Source organism: Entelurus aequoreus, linkage group LG15, assembly GCF_033978785.1.
Source record: "Entelurus aequoreus isolate RoL-2023_Sb linkage group LG15, RoL_Eaeq_v1.1, whole genome shotgun sequence".
In the NCBI taxonomy this organism is placed as follows: Eukaryota; Metazoa; Chordata; class Actinopteri; order Syngnathiformes; family Syngnathidae; genus Entelurus; species Entelurus aequoreus.
This window is the reverse complement of record NC_084745.1, coordinates 52,315,835-52,337,878: the sequence shown is the minus strand read 5'-3', so window position 1 is coordinate 52,337,878 and position 22,044 is coordinate 52,315,835. Positions and strand designations below refer to the sequence as shown.

The following is a 22,044-nucleotide window of genomic DNA, read 5'->3' as shown; positions in this document are numbered from 1 at the left end:
ACAGTAAATGAACAAGTAGATTAATAATCCATTTTTACAGCTTGTCCTTCATAATGTAGACACAATAATAGGTAGTAGAGATGCGCGGATAGGCAATTATTTCATCCGCAACTGCATCACAAAAGTCGTCATCCACCCGCCATCCACCCGAACTAACATTTTATCAAAACCACAACCGCCCGCCACCCACCCGTTGTTATATATCTAATATAGACGATGCAAGGCAGAAAGAAGACTGAGCAGTTAGCATTCCAAAACCCACAATGCATCTCTGCCATGACCCGCCCCCGCCGAATTCTTATTGGTTGGCGTGTGTGTGACGATGGCTGCCATTTGCTTCGTCGCTGACGCGAATGAAATAAATAATATTATTTGATATTTTACAATAATGTGTTAATAATTTCACACATAAGTCGCTCCGGAGTATACGTCGCACCCATGGCCAAACTATGAAAAAAACTGCGACTTATAGTCCGAAAAATACGGTATGTATTTTTTTTTTCTGAATTGCTTCAACCGCCACCCGCCCGAATCTATTTAAAATCAATTTTTTTCGTCATGCACCCGCGGAGTCCGCGGTTGTGTCCGCAAACCGCGCATCTCTAATAGGTGTATAAATGACACAATATGTTACTGCATACGTCAGCAGACTAATTAGGAGTCTTTGCTTGTTTACTTACTACTAAAAGACAAGTTGTCTCGTATGTTCACTATTTTTATTTAAGGACTAAATTGCAATAATAAACATATGTTTCATGTACCCTAAGATTTGTTGTTAAAAAAAAGCCAATAATGCCATTTTTTTGTGGTCCCCTTTATTTAGAAAAGTACCGAAATAATTTTAGTACCGGTACCAAAATATTGGTATCGTTACAACACTACTCCCTATACGTTTAGTTTTTTTTCTATTTATTTATGTACTATCTGTTCATATTCTATTTTATTTTTATGATTATTAATTGTATTTATTTATTTATTATTTTTTTGTTTAGTTTTTGTTTGTTTTTTGCTATTTTTCTCTTTTTGGGGAGGAGAGGTGACATCGTTGGGATATAAACAAAAACTATTATTTTGACATTTGGGGCAGACAATAGATGTATGATGTATGCAACTATGATGTGATGGAGAGGAATGTCTGATGCTGGATGTCAATAAAAAATAAAGAAAAAGAAAACACAATCAACTAAACACGACTCGACAAAATATAACTTAAAATATGCACAAAAAAAAGGACTTTTAACCGAGATTAGCGTTCAAAAAACACAAAAAAAACAATGGCCTCAGCTTTGAGGGGCTGATCCAGTTTCTCCTTTTTGTTAGGATCTGCCCTGTTTTGAAAAAAGTCTTTCTGAGGGGACGGATGTTGCTACTAGTCTACATGTGAAAGTGCAGGTTGTTTGTGGACATTTTTACTTGACCTTTCCGCAGTCTAAAACATTCAAATCTGTCCAAATTGTTCTCCTTTTCCTGCGGTCATTCATTAAAAAAATACATTTTAAACATTCACTTCAAAGAGCCGGCTCTAATCCAGCTCTCGTTCGCCACCTCACTACTATGAATAACAGAAATAAGGATACTTACACAGCGTGGGTTGTCTTTTTGTTCCAGCCTCTGACGACTCGGAAAAACGAGCTGGACAAACTACGGAAAGAGATGAAAGAGCAGTGGCAGAGACAACAAAAGAGACTGGTGAGTCTTCCATTAAAACACAATATTAAAAGCCAATTCCTGAAGGAATTGCGTGTGAAGGCTGACGTTGAACTAAAATGCTGACAGAATGTAGTATGAATGTAAGAATAGTTTGACTGTTGGAATGGTTTGAATTTTGAATTTCCAGGAAAACCGGAATTTGGTTCGGAACTTGGGAAAGTGTTAGTTTGAATGTCCAGGATGAGTGGAATGTGTTGGTGTTGGAATGGTTTGAATAGGTTGAAAAATGTGGGAACTGTGCAACTAGGAAAAATGTCACATTTATTTCAATGGGAACTTCCTGGAAATTTGAGAATTTTGGGAAAAGCGGGATTTTTAAAAAAATGATTAGGAGCATGACTGTCCTGAATGAGCTCTATTGGTTGGTGTTGGAATTGTTTAAATCAAGAAATGTTGGAAGTATTAACAGTTTTTTAATTGACAAATAGTATTATGGTATTCCTGGAATTTCGGGAAAAGCGGGAATGTTTCCAGTTCCTAAACCAACTTGTTTTTTTGTCCTGACTAAGAAAAATGTTTTGACGGCGGAACAGTTGAAATGGGATTAAAAAGGAAAAGGAGTAGAGGTTGGAAATAGGATTAGGGAAAAAAACGGGAATTCCTGGAAATGTAGTTAACGTGGACAAATGGTTCTTTGAATGTCTAGGATGAGTTAAATGTGTTGAAGGTGGAATGGTATGAATCGGTTGAAGAATGTGGGAATTGTGGAAGTTTGAAAAATGGACAATTCATTTTGAATGGGAAAAATGGGGGGAAAAAAAAAAAAGGAATTATGGGAAATCCTGGAATTTTTTTTAGAATTGTTAAAGTAGAGCACACACTTCCCAAAAAGGCTGAATATTTTGAAGTTGGAATGGTTTGAATCGGATACAAAATGTGGAAGTTGTGGAACTTTGAAAAATGTCCCATTCATTTCAATGGGAATTTCCAAAACATTTGGGAATTTCGGGAAAAGCAGGAATATTTTTGAAAATGAATGAGTTGAAATGGTTGGTGTTGACATTTTTCAAATCGGTCAAGAAATGTTGAAGTAGTAACATGTTGAATTGAGAAATAGTATTACGGAATTCCTGGAATTTTGGGAAAACCGAGAAGTTTTCCAGTTCACAAAACAACTTATTTTTTTGTCCTGATTAAAGGGAATGTTTTGACGGTGGAACGGTTGAAGTGGGTGGAAAAATGTGGACGAAGTAGTCGCCAGAAAAAAGGGTGGAAATAAGGCTTTGGAAAACCAGGAATTCTGGAAAATCCTGGAATTTTTTTTAACTTGGAAAAATGGTAGTTTGAATTTCCAGGATGGTGGAATGTGTTGAAGGTGGAATGGTATGAATCGGTTGAAGAATGTGGGAATTGTGGAAGTTTGAAAAATGGACAATTCATTTTGAATGGGAAAAATGGGGGGGGGGAAAAAGGAATTATGGGAAATCCTGGAATTATTTTTAGAATTGTTGAAGTAGAGCACACACTTCCCAAAAAGGCTGAATATTTTGAAGTTGGAATGGTTTGAATCGGATACAAAATGTGGAAGTTGTGGAACTTTGAAAAATGTCCCATTCATTTCAATGGGAATTTCCAAAACATTTGGGAATTTCGGGAAAAGCAGGAATATTTTTGAAAATGAATGAGTTGAAATGGTTGGTGTTGACATTTTTCAAATCGGTCAAGAAATGTTGAAGTAGTAACATGTTGAATTGAGAAATAGTATTACGGAATTCCTGGAATTTTGGGAAAACCGAGAAGTTTTCCAGTTCACAAAACAACTTATTTTTTTGTCCTGATTAAAGGGAATGTTTTGACGGTGGAACGGTTGAAGTGGGTTGAAAAATGTGGACGAAGTAGTCGCCAGAAAAAAGGGTGGAAATAAGGCTTTGGAAAACCAGGAATTCTGGAAAATCCTGGAATTTTTTTTAACTTGGAAAAATGGTAGTTTGAATTTCCAGGATGGTGGAATGTGTTGAAGGTGGAATGGTATGAATAGGTTGAAAAATGTGGAAATGGTGAAAGTTTGAAAAATGGCCAATTCATTTTGAGTGGGGGAAAATGAAAAAAAAAAAAAAAGGAATTATGGGAAATCCTGGATTTTTTTTAGAATTGTTGAAGTAGAACACACAATTCCCAAACAAGCTGAATATTTTGAGGTTGGAACAGTTTGAATCGGATAACAAATGTGGGATTTGTGGAACTTTGAAAAATGTCCCATTCATTTCAATGGGAATTTCCAAAACATTTGGGAATTTCCGGAAAAGCAGGATTTTTTTTGAAAATGGTAAAAAAAATAAAAAATTGAATGGTCTGAATGAGTGAAATGGTTGGTGTTTACATTTTTCAAAACGGTCGAGAAATGTTTAAGTACTACCATGTTGAATTGAGAAATGGTATTACGGAATTTCGGGAAAACCGGGAATTTTTCCAGTTCGAAAAACAACTTTATTTTTTGTCCTGATTAGAGGAATGTTGACGGTGGGACAGTTGAAGTGGGTTGAAAAATGTGGAAGTAGTTGCCATAAAAAAGGGTGGAAATAGGGCTTTGGAAAACCAGGAATTCTGGAAAATCCTGGAATTTTTTGGAACTTGGAAAATTGGTCGTTTGAATTTCCAGAATGGTGGAATGTGTCGAAGGTGGAATGGTATGAATCGGTTGAAAAATGTGGAAATGGTGAAAGTTTGAACAATGGCCAATTAATTGTAAATGGGGGGAAAATGAAAATAAAAAAAAGAATTATGTGAAATCCTGGATTTCATTTTAGAATTGTTGAAGTAGAACACACAATTCCCAAACAGGCTGAATATTTTGAAGTTGGAACAGTTTGAATCAGATGTAAAATGTTGGAGTTGTGGAACTTAGAAAAATGTCCCAATTATTTCAATGGGAATTTCCAAAACTTTTGGGAATTTCGGGAAAAGCTTGATTTTTTTGGAAAATGGAAAAAAAAAACTTGATCGGTCTGAATGAGTTGAAATGGTTGGTGTTGACATTTTTCAAATCGGTCGAGAAATGTTGAATTGACAAATGGTATTAGGCAATTCCTGGAATTTCGGGAATTTTTCCAGCTAAAAAAACAACTTTGTTTTTGTCCTAATTAAGAGGAATGTTTTGACGGTGGGTTGAAAAATGCAGAAGGAGTAGTTGCCAGAAAAAAGGGTGGAAATAGGGCTTTGGAAAACCAGGAATTCTGGAAAATCCTGGAATTTTTTGGAACTTGGAAAATTTCTCATTTGAATTTCCAGGATGGTGGAATGTGTTGAAGGTGGGATGGTATGAATCGGTTGAAAAATGTGGAAGTGGTGAACATTTGGAAAAATGGCCAATTAATTTTAAATGTGGGAAAATGAAAAAAAAGAAAGGAATTATGGGAAATCCTGGATTTTTTTTAGAATTGTTGAAGTAGAACACACAATACACACAATTCCCAAACAGGCTGAATATTTTGAAGTTGGAACAGTTTGAATCAGATGAAAAATGTGGGAGTTGTGTAACTTAGTAAAATGTCCCAATTATTTCAATGGGAATTTCCAAAACTTTGGGGAATTTCGGGAAAAGCTTGATTTTTTTGGAAAATGGTAAAAAAAAAAAAACTTGATCGGTCTGAATGAGTTGAAATGGTTGGTGTTGACATTTTTCAAATCGGTCGAGAAATGTTGAATTGACAAATGGTATTAGGCAATTCCTGGAATTTCGGGAATTTTTCCAGCTCAAAAAACAACTTTGTTTTTGTCCTAATTAAGAGGAATGTTTTGACGGTGGGACAATTGAAGTGGGTTGAAAAATGTGGAAGGAGTAGTTGCCAGAAAAAAGGGTCGAAATAGGGCTTTGGTAAACCAGGAATTCTGGAAAATCCTGGAATTTTTTGGAACTTGGAAAATTGCTCATTTGAATTTCCAGGATGGTGGAATGTGTTGAAGGTGGGATGGTATGAATCGGTTGAAAAATGTGGAAGTGGTGAACATTTGGAAAAATGGCCAATTAATTTTAAATGTGGGAAAATGAAAAAAAAGAAAGGAATTATGGGAAATCCTGGATTTTTTTTAGAATTGTTGAAGTAGAACACACAATACACACAATTCCCAAACAGGCTGAATATTTTGAAGTTGGAACAGTTTGAATCAGATGAAAAATGTGGGAGTTGTGTAACTTAGTAAAATGTCCCAATTATTTCAATGGGAATTTCCAAAACTTTTGGGAATTTCGGGAAAAGCTTGATTTTTTTGGAAAATGGTATAAAAAAAAAACTTGATCGGTCTGAATGAGTTGAAATGGTTGGTGTTGACATTTTTCAAATCGGTCGAGAAATGTTGAATTGACAAATGGTATTAGGCAATTCCTGGAATTTCGGGAATTTTTCCAGCTCAAAAAACAACTTTGTTTTTGTCCTAATTAAGAGGAATGTTTTGACGGTGGGATAATTGAAGTGGGTTGAAAAACGTGGAAGGAGTAGTTGCCAGAAAAAAGGGTCGAAATAGGGCTTTGGTAAACCAGGAATTCTGGAAAATCCTGGAATTTTTTGGAACTTGGAAAATTGCTCATTTGAATTTCCAGGATGGTGGAATGTGTTGAAGGTGGGATGGTATGAATCGGTTGAAAAATGTGGAAGTGGTGAACATTTTGAAAAATGGCCAATTAATTTTAAATGTGGGAAAATGAAAAAAAAAAGGAATTATGGGAAATCCTGGATTTTTTTTTAGAATTGTTGAAGTAGAACACACAATACACACAATTCCCAAACAGGCTGAATATTTTGAAGTTGGAACAGTTTGAATCAGATGAAAAATGTGGGAGTTGTGGAATTTAGAAAAATGTCCCAATTATTTCAATGGGAATTTCCAAAACTTTTGGGAATTTCGGGAAAAGCTTGATTTTTTTGGAAAATGGTAAAAAAAAACAACTTGATCGGTCTGAATGAGTTGAAATGGTTGGTGTTGACATTTTTCAAATCGGTCGAGAAATGTTGAATTGACAAATGGTATTAGGCAATTCCTCGAATTTCGGGAATTTTTCCAGCTCAAAAAACAACTTTGTTTTTGTCCTAATTAAGAGGAATGTTTTGACGGTGGGACAGTTGAAGTGGGTTGAAAAACGTGGAAGGAGTAGTTGCCAGAAAAAAGGGTCGAAATAGGGCTTTGGTAAACCAGGAATTCTGGAAAATCCTGGAATTTTTTGGAACTTGGAAAAATGGTCGTTGGAATTTCCAGGATGGTGGAATGTGTTGAAGGTGGAATGGTATGAATTGGTTGAAAAATGTGGAAATGGTGAAAGTTTGAAAAATGGGCAATTAATTTTAAATGGGGGAAAATGAAAAAAAAAAAGGAATTATGGGAAATCCTGGATTTTTTTTTAGAATTGTTGAAGTAGAACACACAATTCCCAAACAGGCTGAATATTTTGAAGTTGGAACAGTTTGAATCAGATGAAAAATGTGGGAGTTGTGGAACTTAGAAAAATGTCCCAATTATTTCAATGGGAATTTCCAAAACTTTGGGGAATTTCGGGAAAAGCTTGATTTTTTTGGAAAATGGAAAAAAAAAACTTGATCGGTCTGAATGAGTTGAAATGGTTGGTGTTGACATTTTTCAAATCGGTCGAGAAATGTTGAATTGACAAATGGTATTAGGCAATTCCTGGAATTTCGGGAATTTTTCCAGCTAAAAAAACAACTTTGTTTTTGTCCTAATTAAGAGGAATGTTTTGACGGTGGGTTGAAAAATGCGGAAGGAGTAGTTGCCAGAAAAAAGGGTGGAAATAGGGCTTTGGAAAACCAGGAATTCTGGAAAATCCTGGAATTTTTTGGAACTTGGAAAATTTCTCATTTGAATTTCCAGGATGGTGGAATGTGTTGAAGGTGGGATGGTATGAATCGGTTGAAAAATGTGGAAGTGGTGAACATTTGGAAAAATGGCCAATTAATTTTAAATGTGGGAAAATGAAAAAAAAGAAAGGAATTATGGGAAATCCTGGATTTTTTTTTAGAATTGTTGAAGTAGAACACACAATACACACAATTCCCAAACAGGCTGAATATTTTGAAGTTGGAACAGTTTGAATCAGATGAAAAATGTGGGAGTTGTGTAACTTAGTAAAATGTCCCAATTATTTCAATGGGAATTTCCAAAACTTTTGGGAATTTCGGGAAAAGCTTGATTTTTTTGGAAAATGGTAAAAAAAAAAAAACTTGATCGGTCTGAATGAGTTGAAATGGTTGGTGTTGACATTTTTCAAATCGGTCGAGAAATGTTGAATTGACAAATGGTATTAGGCAATTCCTCGAATTTCGGGAATTTTTCCAGCTCAAAAAACAACTTTGTTTTTGCCCTAATTAAGAGGAATGTTTTGACGGTGGGACAATTGAAGTGGGTTGAAAAATGTGGAAGGAGTAGTTGCCAGAAAAAAGGGTCGAAATAGGGCTTTGGTAAACCAGGAATTCTGGAAAATCCTGGAATTTTTTGGAACTTGGAAAAATGGTCGTTGGAATTTCCAGGATGGTGGAATGTGTTGAAGGTGGAATGGTATGAATTGGTTGAAAAATGTGGAAATGGTGAAAGTTTGAAAAATGGCCAATTAATTTTAAATGTGGGAAAATGAAAAAAAAAAAAGGAATTATGGGAAATCCTGGATTTTTTTTTAGAATTGTTGAAGTAGAACACACAATTCCCAAACAGGCTGAATATTTTGAAGTTGGAACAGTTTGAATCGGATAACAAATGTGGGAGTTGTGGAACTTTGAAAAATGTCCCATTTATTTCAATGGGAATTTCCAAAACATTTGGGAAATTCGGGAAAAGCTTGATTTTTTTGGAAAATGGTAAAAAAAAACTTGAATGGTCTGAATTATTTGAAATGGTTGGTGTTGACATTTTTCAAAACGGTCTAGAAATGTTGAAGTAGTGCTTTGGAAAACCAGGAATTCTGGAAAATCCTGGAATTTTTTTAACTTGGAAAAATGGTCGTTTTAATTTCCTGGATGGTGGAATGTGTTGAAGGTGGAATGGTATGAATCGGTTGAAAAATGTGGAAATGTTAAAAGTTTGAAAAATGGCCAATTCATTTTGAATGGGAAACATGTCTGGGAAAACCGGGAAATTTTTTGGAACTGGAAAATGTGGACGGTAGAGCGCACCATGTAATTATGCACATTTTCCAATGATGCCACAAATAGACCGGAGTCCCGTGTGTCATGTTTTTTGTTGAACTCCACGTATTTCTAGCATGAAGCACAGAGTGCTCAGAAAAAGGCTGAGTTGCAGAAGAGCCATCGTAAGGACGAGTACGATAAGGCCAAGGAGTCTGCCAGCCGGCTGAAGGAGGAGCAAACGGGAGGACCGGGAGGCGCGGTATGGCTCAAACAACGGGAGAAGCGACGCCGGCTGGAAGAGGAAGCCCTGCAAAAGGTATTGTCCACGGTCTTGTTGGTGTCAGCATCCATGAATAAGGAGTTGTCCTTCCTTTGGCAGGATGCTGAGGCGAGGCAGCACTACGATGCGTGTTGTATTGACGTTAAGAAAAAGACGGTGGATCTGGCCAAGACCAAGAGTGACATCATTACCCAGCTCCGAAAGATGGTCTTCCAATGCGACCTCACCCTCAAAGCTGTACGTTTTCTTTAACGTCGTGCACTTGCCTCGGGAAAGTGGAAAGTGATGTGATGGGAATGGCTCATTCTAGGTCACAGTCAACTGGTTCCAGCTCCAGCAGGCCCAGGTGGCGGCGCTCCCCGTCAACCACCAAAGTCTGTGTGACCACGCAAAACTGTACGAGCCCGGGCAGCGCTACGTCAAGTTTGTCCGGAGGGTTTCAGCCAATGGGCTGGATTCATCGGGTGGAGGGTGAGACATTTTGACCATGACCATGTGCGTTTGTCCAAACTGGTTTTCTTAGACCACTAAAAATCCAGACATCGTGTTTCTGAACCAATTGTATTGGTTGTTTTGTTCCGTTTATACTAGAGATCGACTGATCCTGATCATTGGATCGGATCAGAGGGCTAGCATGCCGGAAAATAAACTACGTTCAGTGTTTCCCGATACCTGTGGTGGTGGGGGCGTGGCTAAGGGCGTGGTCACCATGAAATCATCAAGTAATTTGCATAATTTACTACAATGATATGATTTTCTCTAAAAAGGCTCAAAAAATGTATACTTACTAATTAATACTAACAGTTTGGTTTTAAACGTCCATCCATCCATCCATTTTACAATATAATTACAACACTTTATGTACATATTTATATACAGATTTGACCAATAAGTTATTCACTGAAATATATTTATTAATTGTGGTTCTTACAAAAAATATATCTTATAAAATATAAAAGCTAAAATGTCTCTTAAAGCTCTGCCCCTTTAATTAGTGCATACTAAATAAATTAACTTTAGCCTACTACTACAACCATATTATTTACCAGCAACATAAAGTGAAACAGAGGCAGAGGTGTCCTGCCACAGTCAGTAACAAATAAACAGAAAACAGTAGTGGTCAAATACAAATAAGGCAACAAGAGAAGTATCCTACACTTCTCTTTTGTAAAGTAAATCTGAACAGCCGATATGGGCATCTACATCAACTATATGATTTGCCTGAGAAGCTGGACAGGACAAAAAAAATAAAAAAAATAATTATTATTATTTATTTGTGGCAGACGTAATTCTTTCGTGGCGGGCCGCCACAAATAAATGAATGTGTGGGAAACACTGACGTTTCATCACTGGAGGACTAGAGGAAAAGGAATGGCTAAGCATTGCTACACACTAGGGTTGTCCCAATACCGATATTTTGGCATATTTGATACTTTTCTAAATAAAGGGGACAACAAAAATGTGATCATTGGCTTTATTTTAACAAAAAATATTACAGTGCATTAAACATATGTTTCTTATTGCAATAAGATAACAATTTAGTCCTTAAATAAAACAGTGAACATACTAGACAACTTGTCTTTTAGTAGTAAAAATTGCATTATTTTAACAACAAATCTTAAGGTACATGAAACATATGTTTATTATTGCAATTTAGTCCTTAAATAAAATAGTGAACATACTAGACAACTTGTCTTTTAGTAGTAAAAATTGCATTATTTTAACAACAAATCTTAGGGTACATGAAACATATGTTTATTATTGCAATTTAGTCCTTAAATAAAATAGTGAACATACTAGACAACTTGTCTTTTAGTAGTAAAAAATTGCATTATTTTAACAACAAATCTTAGGGTACATGAAACATATGTTTATTATTGTCATTTAGTCCTTAAATAAAATAGTGAACATACTAGACAACTTGTCTTTTAGTAGTAAGTAAACAAACAAAGGCTCCTAATTAGTCTGCTGACGTATGCAGTAACATATTGTGTCATTTATACACCTATTATTTTGTACACATTATGAAGGACAAGCTGTAAAAAAAATATTATTAATCTACTTGTTCATTTACTGTTAATATCTGCTTATTTTCTGTTTTAACATGTTCTATCTACACTTCTGTTAAAACGTAATAATCACTTATTCTTCTCTTCTTTGATACTTTACATTAGTTTTGGATGATACCACAAATGTAGGTATCGATCCGATACCAAGTCGTTACAGGATCATACATTGGTCATATTCAAAGTCCTCATGTGTCCAGGGACGTATTTACTGAGTTTATAAACATCATATAAATAAAAATAAATTAAAAAAATAGATTTTGTGATGATAAAAATATTGATATAATCATAGTAGTATTGACTAGACATGCTCTTGTACTTGATATCATTACAGGATGTCAGGGCAAAACCCAAATTTTTTTTTAATGTTAGCCAACTTTTGCTTTTGTTCAGTTATTGTGCATTAGCCAATTTATTTAGGTTAAAATAATTATTTGTAGCAGTCAATACCCCAACTTTATTACATCATCTGATTTACAACAATACTACCACGTTGTAAGTGTAGTGAGATAAGATTTTTAAAAATGTGTTATTGTGTTTACTTACTTTCAAACCTTTTCAGTTCTATAATCTATCGTTAAATTGATCGGTACTTTCCCTAAAGTCCATTAAATATGGTCAACTTCATGCTTTGCATGTCTGGTTGCACTTTACTTGGCTTCCCATTGCTCTTTTTCCAGAAATGACCAACCGACCGATGAATAGGAACAAAAATATGGATACATGTTTGTTGTTGGGCGTTGATTTGAGGATATAATGTTGCATTGTTTCTTACAAGTTAAACAAGTTAGACCACGGAACACTTTTCCACTTTGCATCAGTACATCTTAGATGAGCTCGGGCCCGGCGAAACCGGCGGTGTTTCTGGGTGTTGTTGATAAATGGCTTTCGCTTTGCATAATAGAGTTTCAACTTGCACTTACAGATGTAGCGACCAACTGTGGTTACTGACAGTGGTTTTCTGAAGTATTCCTGAGCCCATGTGGTGATATCCTTTACACACTGATGTCGCTTTTTGATCCAGGGCTCAAAGGTCCGTAATATCATCGCTTACGTGCAGTAATTTCTCCAGATTCTCGGAACCATTTGATAATATTACGCACCGCAGATGGTGAAATCCCTAAATTCCTTGCAATAGCATTTGTTCACAAAGCAGTGACCCTCGCCCCATTCTTGTTTGTGAACGACTGAGCATTTCATGGAAGCTGCTTTTATACCCAATCATGGCACCCACCTGTTCCCAATTAGCCTGTTTACCCGTGGAATGTTCCAAATAAGTGTTTGATTTGCAAATCCTTTTCGACTTATAGTCAATTGAATAGACTGCAAAGACAAGATATTTAATGTTTGAACTGATAATAATCATTAACTTTGAATTTAATGGCAGCAACACAATACAAAAAAGGTGTCTGGGTGTTGTTGATAAATGGCTTTCGCTTTGCATAGTACAGTTTTAACTTGCACTTACAGATGTAGCGACCAACTGTGGTTACTGACAGAGGTTTTCTGAAGTGTTCCTGAGCCCATGTGGTGATATCCTTTACACACTGATGTCGCTTTTTGATGCAGTACCGCCTGAGGGATCGAAAGTCCGTAATATCATGGCTTACCTGCAGTGATTTCTCCAGATTCTCTGAACCTTTTGATGATATTACAGACCTTAAATGGTGAAATCCCTAAATTAAAATCTTGACTTTCGGATTTCCTACAGTACTTTAGACCTTGAACAGTATTTAAAGTCCTCTGATGTCCGGCATAATCGAGGCTTGTAATGCGCATGTTGAGTTTAATGGAAATTGTAAAGAATACCTGCAGTATAGAGCGTTAGTGATTAGATGAGTTTGTTTGAAAAAAACCCCACTAAACAACTGGAATGGTTGTCACTTCCTGTGGAAATGACAATTTTTCCTGAAATGTCTTGAAACGTCGCATTTTGTTAAGCTACGCAAATACTTACCCTGTTTCAACAACATTGAAATTAGAGAGGCTTTTGTTTCCCAGCCCCCAACTCTGATTTCCTTGATCCGAAGCTTGAGTGCTTGTGGAAATGGAACAAAGACGCACAAAAGGTTAAATATAGACGGCTGACCTACATTCAGTACGTGGTTCATTGTGTCATTTAGCACAGTTTCGAATGGTTAATATCAGCCATTATTCCTTTGACCAAATCCAACGTCATGAATATTCAAAGGCCTTGCTAATTCCTCAGAAATGCGATTTCAATGATAGGACTGAAACGAACAATTATTTTGATAGCCGATTAGTCAACAATTATCTTCACGATTAGTCGATTAGTTGGATGACAAAGCGTAATTAGTACAGTGTAAAAATAATGCGTATGTTTTGTTACTCAGTAGACAAAAATAACAAATAAAAGATCACGTGACTTTAGGAAAGCATTGATCCTATTCATTCCCAATTTAAATTTTTTTTTTTTTTTTTTTTTTACATAAATAAGTGAAGTGAATTATATTTATATAGCGCTTTTCTCTAGTGACTCAAAGCGCTTTACATAGTGAAACCCAATATCTAAGTTACATTTAAACCAGTGTGGGTGGCACTGGGAGCAGGTGGGTAAAGTGTCTTGCCCAAGGACACAACGGCAGTGACTAGGATGGCGGAAGCGGGGATCGAACCTGGAACCCTTAAGTTGCTGGCACGGCCACTCTACCAACCGAGCTATACCGCCCCAAATAAATACAATCATGTGTGCTTACGGACTGTATCCCTGCAGAGCTGTATTGATCTATATTGATATAGAATGTATATATTGTGTTTTTTATGTTGATTTCATTAAAATTTTTTTTTTTTTTTTTTTTTTTTTTTTTTTTTTTTTTTTTTTTTTTGGTTGGGGACCACTGAACTATATGATTTGCCTGAGAAGCTGGACAGGACCAAAAAAAAAAAAATATTAAATTAAAAAAAAATAGAATTTAAAAAAAAAAAAAAAAAAAAAAAAAATCTATTTGGGGCGGACGTAATTCTTTCGTGGCGGGCCGCCACAAATAAATGAATGCGTGGGAAACACTGGCTTACGAACAACAAAGATGACTAATTAATTCATAAATATTTATTTGTACTCTACTATGCTGCGCATTCAGCTGTTAAAAATTAAAGAGACTATTAAAATGTTGTCCATTTAAAAGAAAGGAAAGGCAAAGTGCTAAAAAAAAACAATTAACCTTGTTTTATGTATTAAAAACCAGTTAAAATAGCAGCAATGAAAACAAACAACAAAACACAAAATCTAACTTCCTCATAAAGAAAATAATTTTGTGATGTTTAAAAAGCTGCACACTAGAATATTGACTATTGATTAACTATACCTATATAATTGTCGGCAACACATTATATTGTGGACAAATGGTTGTAGCCTAACACTGCACATTTGGGAAATTCATGTCATTGATTTGTCCTCGCCAGAATGTCTCTCACCAACCGCACACTGATTGGCAGCCATTCATCCTCCACTAACCTGTCGCAAAGCTCCGTGACATCCGACCTCCTCGGCGTAGACGAGGTGGACGGATCCAACGTCGGCCAACAAGCCAAGACGAGCGCTGACGCCCGAGGTATATTCTCAATGGATTTGGAGGAGCGCCCCCTTTTGAATTGACCACAGTCGCTGAGGGTTTGAAGGGTCGTCTGGTTTTTCCAAGCAGCGCTCCAGCGCCACTCCACCAATTTGACGAGCCAGGGCGGGGGGATGTGCAGCGACTCTGAAAGCGCGGGAGGGAGCAGTGAGTCCCGGTCCATTGACTCGCCCACCGCTAGCCCAGGTAGGGACCTGCAGGCACATGATCACCATCACAATAATGACATCTATTCCTTGCTTGGGAGGATTTCACCTCTCTAAATCAAATCAACACGCCAAAATCTTGTTCTAGGGTTCATTTGAGGGTTTCTCTCACAAACTAGAGACAGCTGGGCTAGTACAAATACAGTCTCATGGTGTTCTTGCCCTATATTTCACAAACTAGAGGGAGCTGTGCTAGTACAAATACAGTCTCATGGTGTTCTACCACAACTAGATTCAACTATATCACAACTATATCACAACTAGATACAACTATATCACAACTAGATACAACTATACCACAACTAGATACAACTGGATCACAACTAGATATAACTAGATCACAACTATACCACAACTAGATTCAACTATACCACAACTAGATTCAACTATATCACAACTAGATACAACTATATCACAACTAGATCACAACTATACCACAACTATATTCAACTATACCACAACTAGATTCAACTATATCACAACTAGATACAACTATATCACAACTAGATACAACTATATCACAACTACATACAACTGCATCACAACTAGATATATCTAGATCACAACTATACCACAACTAGATTCAACTATATCACAACTAGATACAACTATATCACAACTAGATCACAACTATACCACAACTAGATACAACTATACCACAACTACATACAACTATATCACAACTATATCACAACTACATACAACTGGACCACAACTACATTCAACTATACCACAACTAGATACAACTATATCACAACTAGATCACAACTATACCACAACTAGGTACAACTATACCACAACTAGGTACAACTATACCACAACTAGATTCAACTATATCACAACTAGATACAACTATATCACAACTAGATACAACTATATCACAACTAGATACAACTATATCACAACTACATACAACTGGATCATAACTACATATAACTAGATCACAACTATACCACAACTAGATACAACTATACCACAACTACATACAACTATATCCCAACTACATACAACTGGACCACAACTAGATTCAACTATACCACAACTAGATTCAACTATACCACAACTAGATGCAACTAGATCACAACTAGATACAACTATATCACAACTAGATACAACTACATCACAACTAGATACAACTATATCACAACTAGATACAACTCTATCACAGCTAGATACAACTATGTCACAACTAGATACAACTATATCACAACTAGATACAACTATATAACAACTCTATCACAACTAGATACAACTCTATCACAACTAGATACAACTCTATCACAGCTAGATACAACTATGTCACAACTAGATACAACTATATCACAACTATATCACAACTAGATACAACTATATAACAACTATATCACAACTAGATACAACTCTTATCACAAGTAGATACAACTATGTCACAACTAAATACAACTATATCACAACTAGATATAACTATGTCACAACTAGATACAACTATGTCACAACTAGATACAACTATGTCACAACTATATCACAACTAGATATAACTATGTCACAACTAGATACAACTATATAACAACTATATCACAACTAGATATAACTATGTCACAACTAGATACAACTATGTCACAACTAGATACAACTATATAACAACTATATCACAACTAGATACAACTATGTCACAACTAGATACAACTATATAACAACTATATCACAACTAGATACAACTCTTATCACAACTAGATACAACTATATAACAACTATATCACAACTAGATACAACTCTTATCACAAGTAGATACAACTCTATCACAACTAAATACAACTATATCACAACTAGATATAACTATGTCACAACTAGATACAACCATATCACTACTAGATACAACTATATCACAACTAGATAGAACTATCTCACAACTAGATACAACTATCTCACAACTAGATACAACTATATCACAACTAGATACAACTCTTATCACAACTAGATACAACTATATCACAACTAGCTACAACTCTTATCACAAGTAGATACAACTCTATCACAACTAAATACTACTGTATCACAACTAGATATAACTATGTCACAACTAGATACAACTATGTCACAACTAGATACAACTATATACCAACTATATCACAACTAGATACAACTATGTCACAACTAGATACAACTATATCACAACTAGATACAACTATATAACAACTATATCACAACTAGATACAACTCTTATCACAAGTAGATACAACTATGTCACAACTAAATACAACTATATCACAACTAGATATAACTATGTCACAACTAGATACAACTATGTCACAACTAGATACAACTATGTCACAACTATATCACAACTAGATATAACTATGTCACAACTAGATACAACTATATAACAACTATATCACAACTAGATATAACTATGTCACAACTAGATACAACTATGTCACAACTAGATACAACTATATAACAACTATATCACAACTAGATACAACTATGTCACAACTAGATACAACTATGTCACAACTAGATACAACTATATAACAACTATATCACAACTAGATACAACTCTTATCACAACTAGATACAACTATATAACAACTATATCACAACTAGATACAACTCTTATCACAAGTAGATACAACTCTATCACAACTAAATACAACTATATCACAACTAGATATAACTATGTCACAACTAGATACAACCATATCACTACTAGATACAACTATATCACAACTAGATAGAACTATCTCACAACTAGATACAACTATCTCACAACTAGATACAACTATATCACAACTAGATACAACTCTTATCACAACTAGATACAACTATATCACAACTAGCTACAACTCTTATCACAAGTAGATACAACTCTATCACAACTAAATACTACTGTATCACAACTAGATATAACTATGTCACAACTAGATACAACTATGTCACAACTAGATACAACTATATAACAACTATATCACAACTAGATATAACTATGTCACAACTAGATACAACTATGTCACAACTAGATACAACTATATAACAACTATATCACAACTAGATACAACTATATAACAACTATATCACAACTAGATATAACTATGTCACAACTAGATACAACTATATCACTACTAGATACAACTACATCACAACTAGATATAACTATGTCACAACTAGATACAACTATGTCACAACTAGATACAACTATATAACAACTATATCACAACTAGATACAACTATATAACAACTATATCACAACTAGATATAACTATGTCACAACTAGATACAACTATGTCACAAATAGATACAACTATATAACAACTATATCACAACTAGATACAACTATATAACAACTATATCACAACTAGATACAACTCTTATCACAAGTAGATACAACTCTATCACAACTAAATACAACTATATTACAAATAGATATACCGGTAACTATGTCACAACTAGATACAACTATGTCACAACTAGATACAACTATGTCACAACTAGATACAACTATATAACAACTATATCACAACTAGATATAACTATGTCACAACTAGATACAACTATATAACAACTATATCACAACTAGATACAACTATATCACAACTAGATATAACTATGTCACAACTAGATACAACTATGTCACAACTAGATACAACTATATAAAAACTATATCACAACTAGATACAACTATATAACAACTATATCACAACTAGATATAACTATGTCACAACTAGATACAACTATATAACAACTATATCACAACTAGATACAACTATATCACAACTAGATATAACTATGTCACAACTAGATACAACTATGTCACAACTAGATACAACTATATAACAACTATATCACAACTAGATACAACTATATAACAACTATATCACAACTAGATACAACTCTTATCACAAGTAGATACAACTATGTCACAACTAAATACAACTATATCACAACTAGATATAACTATGTCACAACTAGATACAACTATATCACTACTAGATACAACTATATCACAACTAGATATAACTATGTCACAACTAGATACAACAATATCACTACTAGATACAACTATATCACTACTAGATACAACTATATCACAACTAGATATAACTATGTCACAACTAGATACAACAATATCACTACTAGATACAACTATATCACTACTAGATACAACTATGTCACAACTAGATACAACTATCTCACAACTAGATACAACTCTATCACAACTAGATACAACTATATCACAACTAGATACAACTATCTCACAACTAGATACAACTCTATCACAACTAGATATAACTATATCACAACTAGATATAACTATCTTCACAACTAGATACAACTCTATCACAACTAGATACAACTATATCACTACTAGATACAACTCTATCACAACTAGATATAACTATCTTCACAACTAGATACAACTCTATCACAACTAGATACAACTATATCACTACTAGATACAACTCTATCACAACTAGATATAACTATATCACAACTAGATACAACTCTATCACAACTAGATACAACTATATCACTACTAGATACAACTCTATCACAACTAGATATAACTATATCACAACTAGATACAACTCTATCACAACTAGATATAACTATATCACAACTAGATACAACTCTATCACAACTAGATATAACTATATCACAACTAGATACAAATCCAGAGTGGACCGCGCTTCCTTTTGTGGTCAGTCCAAAGCTTTGGAACAATCTCTCTCTGCTGATTGGGACGTCCACCACTTCAATGACGTTGAATATGTTTTCTCTTTGGCTTTTTAACCAGTTTTAGTAAAACATTTTAAACTGGGATTATTTTTGCGCTCTACTGTCTTTAGTCGTACGTTAGTTTGACTGTGTATTCTAACTCGTGTGCAGCACTTTGTGAAACTTTTACTCATTTTGACTAATCAAGTGGATTGGATTGGAACAGGATTAAAAAGTAGCATACCCCCAAAATGACACCCATGGATTTGGGAGGATCACAGGATTGGATCACTTTGGCTTTTGGAAGTCGTTCATCATTCCATGGAGGTGTGAATCACCTGTAGGGACATCACTTAAGACCCCGCCCTTGGGCTCTGGTGGCCTTGAATCCAGAGACCAAAGTGAATGGAGCCCACGTTGGCCTGCAAAAATGTGGACTCATTGGTGTGTTTTGTGGCACTGCACAGGAGACTTCATGAGGAAAATCCCCAGAACTCCCTCCACTGGCACCATGTCGTCTGCTGACGACTTGGATGAGCGAGAGCCCCCGTCGTCCTCTGATCATTGTAAGTCATGGCGTTCTCCACCTGCGGGACTCGGTTGGAACCGGCTTTTTTTCCACCCATTTTCCCAGATACAAGTGAAGTGGTCATGGAGGACGCCAACTCTCCGGGTCCTTTTAGAAACACGCAGATGTCCAAAGCTGCTCAAACCCACAAGCTGAGAAAGCTCCGGTCGCCTTCCAAGTGTCGAGAGTGCGATGGCCTCATCGTGTTCCAAGGAGCCGAGTGTGAGGAGGTAGGCTTCCATATTTACCTTTTTTTTGTTTGTTTTAAAGCCACCAACAGTACAGATGGAGTCGTTAACCACGTTTAGGAGTGTTGAGTACAATCAATAGTCCAGATTATTGCTACAGTGTCACAATCACATCACTTATGTAGACCAAACAAAAGAGAAGGACCACTCCAAAAAAGCAGGCTCCAGACTGGAAATACCTTTTTGTCTAACCTCTGAAGAGTCCATCACTCCTGTAGGCCCCTTCTTTTTTTTGTAGGTCGTTTCTTTGCATTCACACATATAAGATTCCACACCAAAAAACGATCTATTTATTATTATTAATTGTATTATTGTTATTATTATTATTATTATTATATGAGTGAATATCCAAATATTCACACATATAAGATTCCACACCAAAAAACTATCTATTTATTATTATTAATTGTATTATTGTTATTATTATTATTATTATATGAGTGAATATCCAAATATTCACACATATAAGATTCTACACCAAAAAACGATCTATTTATTATTATTAATTGTATTATTGTTATTATTATTATTATATGAGTGAATATCCAAATATTCACACATATAAGATTCTACACCAAAAAACGATCTATTTATTATTATTAATTGTATTATTGTTATTATTAATATTATATGAGTGAATATCCAAATATTCACACATATAAGATTCTACACCAAAAAATGATCTATTTATTATTGTTAATTGTATTTTTGTTATTATTATTATTATTATTATTATTATATGAGTGAATATCCAAATATTCACACATAAGATTCTACACCAAAAAACGATCTATTTATTTTTATTAATTGTATTATTGTTATTATTATTATTATTATTATTATATGAGTGAATATCCAAATATTCACACATATAAGATTCTACACCAAAAAACGATCTATTTATTATTATTAATTGTATTATTGTTATTATTATTATTATTATTATTATTATTATTAATATTATATGTGTGAACGTCCAAATATTCACACATATAATATTCTACACCAAATAACTATCTATTTATTATTATTATTATAATGATTATTAATTGTATTATTATTATTATGTGTGAATGTTTAGACATTCACACATAAGATTCTACACCAAAAAACTACCTATTTATTATTATTAATTGTATTATTGTTATTATTATTATTATTATTATATGAGTGAATATCTAAATATTCACACATATAAGATTCTACACCAAAAAACAATCTATTTATTATTATTAATTGTATTATTGTTATTATTATTATTATTATTATATGAGTGAATATCCAAATATTCACACATATAAGATTCTACACCAAAAAACGATCTATTTATTATTATTAATTGTATTATTGTTATTATTATTATTATTATTATTATTATTATATGAGTGAATATCCAAATATTCACACATATAAGATTCTATTCCAAAAAACGATCTATTTATTATTATTAATTGTATTATTATTATTATTATTATTATTATTATTATTATTATTATTATTATTATATGATTGAATATCCAAATATTCACACATATAAGATTCTACACCAAAAAACGATCTATTTATTATTATTAATTGTATTATTGTTATTATTTTTATTATTATTATTATTAT

At 34.4% G+C, this 22,044-nt stretch overlaps 1 protein-coding gene across 2 annotated transcripts in view; it reads left to right on the top strand.

Moving 5' to 3' along the window:
* Positions 1-22,044, top strand: part of LOC133630256 (rho GTPase-activating protein 29-like) — a 142,887-nt gene that overhangs the window by 102,125 nt on the left and 18,718 nt on the right. The window contains exons 10-17 of one of the 2 annotated variants that reach the window (XM_062021729.1): positions 1,609-1,689; positions 8,911-9,093; positions 9,157-9,294; positions 9,368-9,528; positions 14,547-14,695; positions 14,783-14,902; positions 20,082-20,180; positions 20,249-20,412. In XM_062021729.1, the coding sequence (XP_061877713.1) occupies positions 1,609-1,689; positions 8,911-9,093; positions 9,157-9,294; positions 9,368-9,528; positions 14,547-14,695; positions 14,783-14,902; positions 20,082-20,180; positions 20,249-20,412 (1,095 nt within the window). The remainder of the gene's footprint in view (positions 1-1,608; positions 1,690-8,910; positions 9,094-9,156; positions 9,295-9,367; positions 9,529-14,546; positions 14,696-14,782; positions 14,903-20,081; positions 20,181-20,248; positions 20,413-22,044) is intronic. The other variant, XM_062021730.1, reaches the window with a different exon arrangement.